The 11,569-nt window shown below is 34.5% G+C and overlaps 1 protein-coding gene across 1 annotated transcript; it reads left to right on the top strand.

Annotated features, from left to right (window-relative positions):
• The first annotated feature begins 7,776 nt into the window (after positions 1-7,776).
• On the top strand, positions 7,777-8,770 carry LOC134283507 (omega-amidase NIT2-like). Its single transcript, XM_062765972.1, has one exon. It carries the CDS (start codon positions 7,810-7,812, stop codon positions 8,635-8,637), a length of 828 nt encoding a protein of 275 aa, XP_062621956.1. The 5' UTR covers positions 7,777-7,809; the 3' UTR covers positions 8,638-8,770.
• Positions 8,771-11,569: the final 2,799 nt, after the last annotated feature.

Here is an 11,569-nt window from a genome sequence, read left to right as displayed (position 1 = left end):
CTTGCGTTGGGCCACTGCTAGATGGCTGATTTGCATTTAAATTAACTCCACTAAAGTCAAATTGTGATAAGTCAAAATCCTGTCCTTGTACACATACCACGGCCATCCAAAACAAAAGAATTGCTATCTGTATTGTTGTCATCTTAGTTACTTTTAAGGAGCCGAAAGCTGAAAAAGAAAGATACTATATTAAATCTTCATTTTCATATTTAAATTCTTGGATAAAAAATTAATTTTCTGAAGTGATAAATGAAGACAAGATATCTGTAAATCGGTTACTTCTTGTTACAATCTCCGTTTCTTCTGTTAAATCACAAGTGATTGAATAACATACATCTTAACATTTCGTAAATATCCTTTAGGCAAAATGCTCCCTATAATGCTCTGACTGATCTATCTATCTAATCAATACATGTCCATCAATACATTATTTTTATTTTCTTCCGTTTAATTCCTTTTTTTTTTTAAATAAAATATTAATTATCAAAATTACATGTATATGATTAAGAATTGTTTGCGCGTCAGAAAGGTTTATGTGTGCGTATCGTCTGTTAATGACATAAACCTTATTTTCAGTTACAGTAAGTTTTGGGATATTGTTAACATATACTGAAAATATCTTTATTCACAACTACAGAATACTAGTATCATTGACCTTTTTTTTATCACAGATATTGAATTGCAAAATATCATCCATCAGTTTACTGAACTATTCTTTTGAACTGAATACAGATCTCAAAGCAAATTAACCCACTTGCAATTTTTATAAAAATCTTTACATAGAAATTTCATATGTTGCTGGGAAAATAAAATGAATCTTACAACTTAAAAACTCGAATTGACTAGAGTTTACATGGGTTGAGTGACAACATCGAATGAAAGAAGTTGTACACTGATCTCTTGTAAACTGATAACTAATTTAAATGAGAAATAATCCCGACATTACAGGATTATAGTATCACTGTAAAACGTCTGATATGTATGAATTTATTCTCATACATCTTTCTTTTTATTCTTTCCATATATTGTATAACAACCTCCTTCCTTAATCCCTGATCTGTCAATACAAATTAAGTTGAAAGCTATTTTTAAAGGGGAAATAAATAAATAAATAAATAAGTAAGTAAATAAATAAATAAAACACAGTAATGTTTTATTCAATAATTAGGGTGAAAACTTGAAGTTTTGATCATTTTAAACTATTATTAGAATCTTCTTACCTTTTATTATTATGATTTTTTGACGGAATGATTATATTCTTATCGTTCTGAAGTTCTGAACAGAATCGGTTAATGTTTGACTTTAGTAGCACCTTACTGCCGTGTTATTACTGCATGCCCTGGGCAGTGACGGAAGTACTAATCAAACGGATCGTCTTTGTATCGTTAGATGAGAAAACCAATGGGTACACGATACCTAATGCCAAACCTATAAAAACATGACTACCAGCGGTGTGTCATAACACACCGTGTGTACACTGATTCACCAATAATGACACCCCTTTCCATTGATATTTCACCTGACTTTGTCGCATAGTAATACTAAGTGACCATCCAAAATAACGACTCACAGAAGCTTGTTTTGTAATGATTATCGCGAATTGATCATAAATAATTTTGTTAATCGTTTCCGTTTCTCCGTGGTTCTATTTAAACCTATAGGAAGAAATATCGAGGAAATGGGGGGGGGGGGGGTACCGTCAAGCAAAAATAAATAAATAAATAAAAAAATACAAAGAAAATAAAAAGGAAGAAAAAATAAAAGAAAAAAATATCTGACTGTACTGAGGGGCAGATGGAAGCATATAGTATATAATTAAGTATATACGGGAATTCCCAACCCCAACACTCACCCCCAAACGATATAAAGCGCTAGTGTTTAGAATCTTATTTACCTGAAAATTAAAAAAATGTGACTGTAATGTTTGATTTACATAATGTTTTCACTCTTACAACTTAGCAGTCTATCAAATACAACACTATTCTCAGAAAAAAATTGGGGCATTGTTCACCGCACCGGGGTATATCAACAACAACCTTCTGATAAACTGCAAAGCTCTCTGGCAGATCTATTTATTCAAGCAAAAGGTTATTACCGAATACAGATTCACTGTGTTAAATTTAATATTTTTTTTAAATGACGGGAAAAACAACCAGCATTTTTATTACTTTTGTTAACCTATACTTTATACAAAATTAAAAAAAAAATTAAAAGCTCGAACATCGGGTTATAAGAACAAACTTGTTTTCCTTTGTAGTAATAGAACAATTCAAGGAAAGGACGCGAAGATTAACTTGACACTATTGGTCGTGTTTCCTTTAGTTTTCATATCCGGGTTCCACCCTAGGATGTTTCGTGTACGAACTCCATAGCAATCCTTCCTTGGTGTGGATGAACCAAGGAACCAGGCTAGTTTCCCTGACCTTCATAATCATGATAATACTACAACTTTCCACATTTGCAACGAAACGAGCTTTTTTCCTGTCTGCATGCAGGTGCTTTGGTTTGGTTTGGTTGGTTTGAACATATTTTATTGTTAAGATGTTACAACAAAAGGATTGGACACAAGTACTTAATACTTAGAACGTCCTCTCCTTAATAACAATTAATTACACAGAGTATTGTTCAAAAATTAATTTACACTGGAACCAAAGGTCAATAAGATTATTTTACATAGGTAATGCATGTACAGAATTTAAATATATGTAGTATGTACAAACGAATCAAAATACTTCAAAAACGACCAGATCTCTTGATAAACAATTGCACATTTAAAAATAAACTTTCATTTTCAGAAATACTGATCGTATTATCTCCCCATAACAGAACATGAGTGTCTACAATACTTAAGTTAATCATTCCAAATATAAGTAAGACACTCAATAAAAAAATAAACAAAATCATTAAATCTTAGTACATAAAATAGCAGTGATTTTGATGTACATCTACACTTACAATAGAAAAGTCCGATTGCGGCCCGATATTGTTCTATTGTATTAGCCATTTTCAAGACATAGAGAGACGTATAAAGCAATATTTGAACCAGCCACAAGGAGACATATAATAAGTAAACATGCAAATTTGTTTGTATGACCTTTGGTTAAAAATAAAAACGAAAAAACGTTGAAAAAAAGTTTGCGTAGAAAGAAATCAAAAAACAAAAAAGAACAGAACAATAATGAAGGAAACAAAATAAAAATTGCGAACAAGCATGAGGAAAATGGCACCTCTGTGTCACTAGTCAAAACATGGCGCGTAGTGACAGATGCATTGTTGAATGACAATAAAAGTAAATGTACTATGTACAAGATTTTCCAAGTAACAGTAGTCATACTGTAATTGTAATGGGAGAGTTTAGAGGTAAACAAGAAATATCTTAAATAGTCCATACTGATATGAATTAATAATTATTATTAATTTGAAAAGTCTAAATTTAAGATTGCTTTAAACACTTTTGATTTCAGGTTTATTGATGAATTGAAACACCACTTAATAGTTAATGGGTACCGGACTTACATGTCCTCAGAAATAACATCCTCTGGTGGATAGGACTGTGGTGGGGCCAGTTCATACAAATCTCTAATAGACTGGATCATGTATTTGCGACCCTTTTCGCACAACTGGGTAAATATCCGTCCATCGCTTGTCCAAAAGGAATGTACTTTTTCAGCACGTTTCGCACTTGCCAGTTCTTTGACAATTGATTGTCTGTATTTAGTAAGGTCTTCGGTTATAAATATCGTAGAGCCTTTTAGCTTTCGTTTCGCTGTGTAGATTTTATTTTTTACTTTCCAATTTTTAAAGCGACATATAATTTGAATATTGCCATCTTTGTTGGGTTTACCAATGGGATGTGACCTAAAAATGTCATCCTCTTTAAGCTCTACGGATAAGTGCCGATTGCATATAGAAATTATTCTAGCATCCGTGTCTGTGCCTTGGTCGGGAACCGGGCAATTGTGAAATCTTAAGGAATTTCTCCTTCCGTACTGCTCTAGGTCATCTACTGTATCCTCAAGATTCCAGATTTGATTTTGTAGATCATTGTTTTGGTCTTCATAATTTTTTAAACGCCCTGTGAGATCAACAATTTGTTTATTTTGTTTTGAAATTGTTTCAGCTTGGTTCTGAATTGTTTTATTTAATGAGCTGAAAACAGACTGGACTGCTAGCTCGATGGAGGGTTTGATAGCTTCTGCAAGCACTGGTATTAACTGGGCCATAAAAGTTTGGCTGTTCATGGAGTTGAATATTAACTCTGGTAGACTGAAAGTTTTACCCTGAGTTTGGATAAAGGGGGGTTGCTTATCAGTACCTGGCTCACCAATGTTTTCAGTTGCAGAAGAATTAGCATTCACAGGTGAACTTTGATTACATTGAGAAACATAGGTAATCAGAGATTACAGAGCTCACCTCAACGAATGTTGTCTTTAAGTAAGGCAAAGTCACACAATTAACCAACAAAAAGTGTACATTCCAAAAATGAAAATATTTAAGCAATTTTGATCTGATACTTTGAAATAGACCTACATAAAAAATTTAAACTAGTTCTTCTTCATGAAAATGTAATCAAAATCCAGCATCTGAAGCAAATTTGAGAGTTTTCATCTCTTGATGCAACATTTGTGCAAGTTTGGTTTATACAATGTTATACGAGGGTTGTCCCGTAAAATCGTGGACAAGTTGTCTAGTTTGAAAAATAATCATCACTGCGTTCTGAAATTTTCACCACTTTTTAGTAGATAAATTATGAATATACATAGCAAATTTCAAATAAATATATGCATAGGTAAACAAATTATGATATTTTATGTTATGTACTGTATCGCCCTACGGCGCACGGATGATAACGTCGACGTGTCTAAAACAGAGTCACGCTTCATGTTTGCTAAACTTAAAGTTGAATAAGCCCCACTTAAATTTATAAATTTTTATTGATTTACATATGTGAGTATCTATAACCAGTTAAGAAACCAATGTGCCACACTCATGCGATCTTCTGAATATTTATTAGCAAGTTACAGACAGTATTCTCACCATCATTCAACTAAAAGAGAATCTCACATTGACGGTCGACAGTGACAGCGCCCTTTGCTATTCCAAATGGCAGTCTGTCCATATGTTTTGTACTATCTGGGGACTCGACCACGAAGACTTCACTAAGAAAACTTTCATTTCATTTATATACTAAAGATCTGGTGCTATTTTTCACATTTTATTTATTCTGTATTCATTTAAAGTCTCTTAAGGCGTCATTACAACATCCTAATCTATCTAAACTGCTCTCCGGTGCGCCGTAACGTCATAAAAAGTCGCCATTTTTCGTGTATTGTGTTTATTATTTTCCCATTTCAGATGCTCGGGAAACTGCCAAAAATTAACCAAATGCCTTGAAATTTTTAAAAAGACGACAGAATTGATTAAGGAATGGAATAAGGATAATTTTCATCCTAATCTTATGTATTGGAAACTTTTATTACGAAATAATTCTTATGTCTTCTCTAATATAACCTTGCGATTTTTACCGTGCGCCGTAGGACAATACCTTGTGCACATTCAAGCAGAATAAAATCTTTATCTCTGAATATATATTATAAAAAACATTATGATTCACTTAAATATGATGAATAAACATTTACTGAAAATTTCAGCTTAGTGCGCCCATTCTAGGAAGGGGGGGGGGGGTAAAAAATTGTCGAGTCAGGTCATGGCTTAACATGACAATATATTTTATTTCTAGGATTATAAGAGTGCATGAGTTTTATACTTATTCTCGCTGAAAACTGTTGGACAACTTTATTCAAAAATCGTTCAACCCCCCCCCCCCACCCTACTTTTCGAGAAAAACGCTTTGTCCACGATTTTATGGGACAACCCTCGTATAAGCCTTATAGTTTTTTGGTAATAGACCTGCACCCATAACTTTTACCTGGTCTATTAACTGAAAAATGTATGTTGAATTCAGCATCCGAAGCAAGTCCATTAGTGTGCATCCTAAGATGCATCGTCCATGCAAGTTTGGTCAATATAGAGCTTATAGTTACTTGGAAATGAAACCTACACCAAAAACTTTAACCTGTTCACTCAACCAGAAAATGATGGTCAGATTCAGCATCCGAAGCAAGCCTGGTAGTATGCATCCTTAGATGTATCATCCATGCAAGTTTGGTCAACATAGGGTTTATCGTTACTTGGAAATGAATCACTCACGAAAAACTTTAACCTATTCACTCAACCAGAAAATGTAGGTCAGATTCAGCATCCGAAGCAAGCCTGGTAGTATGCATCCTTAGATGTATCATCCATGCAAGTTTGGTCAACATAGGGCTTATAGTTACTTGGAAATGAAACCTGCACCAAAAACTTTGACCTGTTCACTCAACCAGAAAATGTAGGTCAGATTCAGCATCCGAAGCAAGCCTGGTAGTATGCATCCTTAGATGTATCATCCATGCAAGTTTGGTCAACATAGGGCTTATAGTTACTTGGAAATGAAACCTGAACCAAAAACTTTTACCTGTTCACTCAACCAGAAAATGTAGGTCAGATTCAGCATCCGAAGCAAGCCTGGTAGTATGCATCCTTAGATGTATCATCCATGCAAGTTTGGTCAACATAGGGCTTATAGTTACTTGGAAATGAAACCTGCACCAAAAACTTTGACCTGTTCACTCAACCAGAAAATGTAGGTCAGATTCAGCATCCGAAGCAAGCCTGTTAGTATGCATCCTTAGATGTACCATCCATGCAAGTTTGGTCAACATAGGGCTTATAGTTACTTGGAAATGAAACCTGCACCAAAAACTTTAACCTGTTCACTCAACCAGAAAATGTAGGTCAGATTCAGCATCTGAAGCAAGCCCAGTAGTATGCATCCTTATATGTATCATCCATGCAAGTTTGGTCAATATAGACTTATAGTTACTTGGAAATGAAACCTACACCAAAAACTTTAACCTGTTCACTCAACCGGAAAATGATGGTCAGATTCAGCATCTGAAGCAAGCCCAGTAGTATGCATCCTTAGATGTACCATCCATACAAGTTTGGTCAACATAGGGCTTATAGTTACTTGGAAATGAAACCTGCACCAAAAACTTTAACCTGTTCACTCAACCAGAAAATGTAGGTCAGATTCAGCATCCGAAGCAAGCCTGTTAGTATGCATCCTTAGATGTACCATCCATGCAAGTTTGGTCAACATAGGGCTTATAGTTACTTGGAAATGAAACCTACACCAAAAACTGCACCAAAAATGTTAACCTGCTCCAAAAACATTAACCTGGTCATTCCTTGGCTGAAATTGCAGCATCTGAAACTTTGACTGGTACAATGAAACACACTAGAACCATCTTCCATGCATGTCTAATCAATATAGGACATAGAAGTACTTAAAAAGAAAACTGCTCCAAAAAACTTAACCTGGGACGCCGACGCCGACACCGACACCGACGCCGACGCCGACGCCGACACCGAGGGTATTACATAAGCTCCCCCAACTTCGTTGAGGTGAGCTAAAAATCATTTGAGGCTGGGACGGAGGTGATTGTATCTTTCCCGTTCATTTTTTCAAGTCCAGTTTCTACTGATTGATCACAAAGTTTTAGGTGCTTTATAAATTAAGTATTTTGTAGGAGATTTTCTCTTCAAATATTTTTTTCTTTCATACACCATTTTAAAATGTATTACAAGTTTAAGAAACCCGATTGTCAGGTACTGGTCAGTAAATTGTCCCGGAACATGGCTCCGATACGCGTACTGCAAATATCCAATCCATGAAAGGCACAAAGGGAGGTCACTCTAAAAATAATGTCGTTCAAAATTGCTTTGATACAACTTGCGGTGTCTGCAACCAAAGCTGACAACTTAAAACGAGCATCGCAATTGGTCTCACATGCAGCAAAGGAAGGAGCTAAACTTGTTTCTCTTCCAGAGTGTTTTAACTCGCCATATGGAACCTCTTATTTTCCAGAATATGCCGAAAAAATTCCAGGAACCTCTTCTCATTCGTTGGCAAGCATGGCAAAAGATAACGACATTTATCTGATCGGAGGATCCATTCCCGAGGAAGAAGATGGTAAACTGTTTAATACTTGCTGTGTATTTGATCCTAAAGGTGAAATAGTTGCAAAACATAGGAAAATCCATTTATTTGACATTGATGTTCCTGGAAAAATCAGATTCCAAGAATCAGAGACTTTGAGCCCTGGAAACAGTTTTACGATGTTCGACACGCCTTATTGCAAAGTAGGCGTCGGAATATGCTATGATATACGATTTCCAGAATTGGCACATGTCTATGCAAAAGAGAATTGCAAACTTTTGGTTTACCCTGGTGCTTTCAATATGACAACTGGCCCTGCTCACTGGGAGTTATTGCAAAGAGGGCGTGCACTGGATAATCAACTATACGTTGCCACGGTTTCTCCAGCTCGTGACACAGGAGCTAGTTATGTGGCTTGGGGCCACAGCAGTGTTATTAACCCTTGGGGGCAAGTTATAGCAACAACAGAAGAAAAAGAGACTGTTCTGTTTGCTGTTATTGATCCAGCCTACGTGAACGAAGTGAGGGATCAGATTCCTATTAGAAAACAGAAACGTGACGACATGTATACACTGGACTGGAACAAGATATAAAAGATTTGTCAGTGAAACGCGCAACGAAACTTTTTTTAATAGAAAATTTCTTTTAAAGAACTTCGATTAATTATGTAATTTTTGTAATCAGTGGCGAAGGGGACGTCTGAATTAAAGAGGGACAAGCAATTTTTTTGGGAGTCAGATTAATTATTTTCACGACAGTCAAGATTATAAGATGACCAAGGTCATATTATCAATTTTCTTTTTCACTAATTAAAGTTTGACATGATTAAAAAGACCATACATTAGACCAAAAGAGCTAATAGGCTTTAAAGGATAGCATGAGAATTTTGACCCATTATAATAGTTATGTAATTCCTTACCCTATTCTCTTTAGAGAAAGCCTGTCCACTTATCTCTAATGGTACTTTGCGGAACGAAACGGAACGGAACGGAACCAGTTGTGGGGCACCCTAGGGGGGGGATAAATATGAATATATTATATATAATGAAAATGAATATAATAAGTTACTTTATTACAAATTATTCTGCCATTTTATATCTTAGGGAACCAACCAAAGAAAGTGTCAAGTGTCTGAAGTAAAGGACCATAAAATAAAATGTCTATAAGTTATGAATTATTCTGCCGTTAAGTTTTTGATCTGCTGTGTCATGTGTAGTAACTATGTGAACTGTTTTGAATGAGAGACGTATACCTATCAATGATTTAAAAAAAAATATTAATGCTTTTCCTTCAAAGTTTACTGACAATAGATTATTATGAAAAGAATGTCGTTCATGTGCAGTCTAAAGGTAAAGAGAGTTGTCGCGCTTTGCCAGTATGGTCATTCTCTGGTTCCGTTTCGTTCCGCTAAATACCAATATCCGTGTGGGTATTAGTATTTAGCGAAACGGAACGAAACACAGTTAAGTTGGAATAAGATGATACACATACAAGCATTTTATGTATTTCATTTCATCTCATCTTTTTTATAATCAAAATTTCAGGGGGAAAGAAATATAAGAGACAAGGATGTTTGAAGAGGAAAGTATATCATCCATCATATATCCAGCATAATAAAGCATATCTTTTTTTTTTAACCTTTCAAGCTTCTTCAAAAGTTTTGTCTTTATATCAGTTATGTATACAAATACAATCGCAGGCCTTGATGTTGATAGGAAAACGTAAATACCATCTCTCTGTCTTCAACTAAATCGATATGCAAAATAAGTTTAACTTTATTATTATGTAAAGGTAGATCTTAAAACGCGTGATTTGCAATTTGCTGTATGCTAACAAATATGTTTACTACCTGTACCTTGATCGATATCTTAAATATTCAGTTCTGCGCTAATAAGAAAAGAAACACACACAACAGGTTCCGTTCCGTTTCGCAAAATATCATTATCCACTACAATATTAGTACTTTGCGAAACGGAACGGAACTATTATATCAAAGGTTTTAAAACTCTGTTAATGAACGACGTGAGATAAGTTTTGTGTCCTGTAAGGAATTGAAATGAAAATCATGCTCAGCATTGAAATTATTTTGACGACAGTCCTAAAAATTCTTCTTTTTTTTTTTTTAAAAAATACAATTAAACAAAAAGTTTTGTTAACTTTTCATTTTCTGTAAGTTAAATACCATTTATATTTGAAAAGAAGAGGCAAGAAAAAGTGTTTCAAAATGATCAAATGTTGTTCCGTTCCGTTCCGCAAATTACCAATATCCACACGGATATCGGTACTTTGCGGAACGAAACGGAACCACATCTTTTTATTTGAAGAGAAAAAAACAAGAACCAACCAAAAACAACCTAAATCTGCCGTAGTATTCATCAACCAATTTTTTAGCTTTCATGAATCCTGGGTAAATCAGAATATTCCAAAATTAGTTTAACTGAGAGAACAAGTCATTTTTAATTAAAGGAAAATATATGACATTGACGTAACAACTTATTTCTTCATATATTTATTCCATTGTGTTTTAGTTTTGCTGAGATTTGTTTAGTTCCGCTGAATACTACTAATTATTTCTGTAGTGACTTTGTGAACTGTTTTTAATGAGAGACGTACACCTATCACTGATATAAAATATTATTAATGCTTTGCCTTCAAAGTTTACTGTCAATAGATTATTATGAAAAAAATGTCGTTCATGTGCAGTCTAAAGGTAAAGAGAGTTGTCGCGCTTTGCCAGTATGGTCATCTTTGGTTCCGTTTCGTTCCGCTAAATACCATTATCCGTGTGGGTATTAGTATTTAGCGAAACGGAACGAAACACAGTTAAGTTGGAATGGGATGATAAACATACAAGCATTTTGTTGTTATTCATTTCATCCCATCCTTTCAATCATCATAAATTCAGGGGAAAGAAATATATGAGACAAGGATGTTTGAAGAGGAAATAATTCATCCATCATATATATCCAGCATAATAAAGCATATTTTTTTTTAACCTTTCAAGCTTCTTCAAAAGTCTAGTCTTTATATCAGTTATATGTACAAATACAATCGCAGGCCTTGTTGTAAATACAATCTCTCTGTCTTCAATTAAATCGATATGCAAAATAAGTTTAACATTATTATGTAAAGGTAGATCTTAAAACGCGTGATTTGCAATTTGCTGTATGCTAACAAATATGTTTACTACCTGAATCTTGATCGATATCTTAAATATTCAGTTCTGCGCTAATAAGAAAAGAAACACACACAACAGGTTCCGTTCCGTTTCGCAAAATACCATTATCCACTACAATATTAGTACTTTGCGAAACGGAACGGAACTATTATATCAAAGGTTTTGTGACGGGGTTCCTCAATAATGGTTAATAATGACGATTGTTTTTATTTACATCATTTATTTACATATTTACAACACAAGATATATCTATAAGAAATCACAATGTTCACAATAAAAAGACACGTCCACACTCATTGACTTTCAGACTTGTACACACATGTTCCCAGGGCCCACTTTCTCACACA

The sequence above is a fragment of the Saccostrea cucullata genome, unplaced genomic scaffold, assembly GCF_032062105.1.
Source record: "Saccostrea cucullata isolate Sc308-1 unplaced genomic scaffold, CSIRO_AGI_Scuc_v1 ctg146, whole genome shotgun sequence".
In the NCBI taxonomy this organism is placed as follows: Eukaryota; Metazoa; Mollusca; class Bivalvia; order Ostreida; family Ostreidae; genus Saccostrea; species Saccostrea cuccullata.
This window is presented reverse-complemented; position numbering and strand designations above follow the sequence as displayed.

Coding starts and splice junctions, on each gene's coding strand:
- LOC134283507 (XM_062765972.1), top strand. CDS start 7,810: ATGTCGTTCAAAATTGCTTTGATACAACTTGCGGTGTCTGCAACCAAA.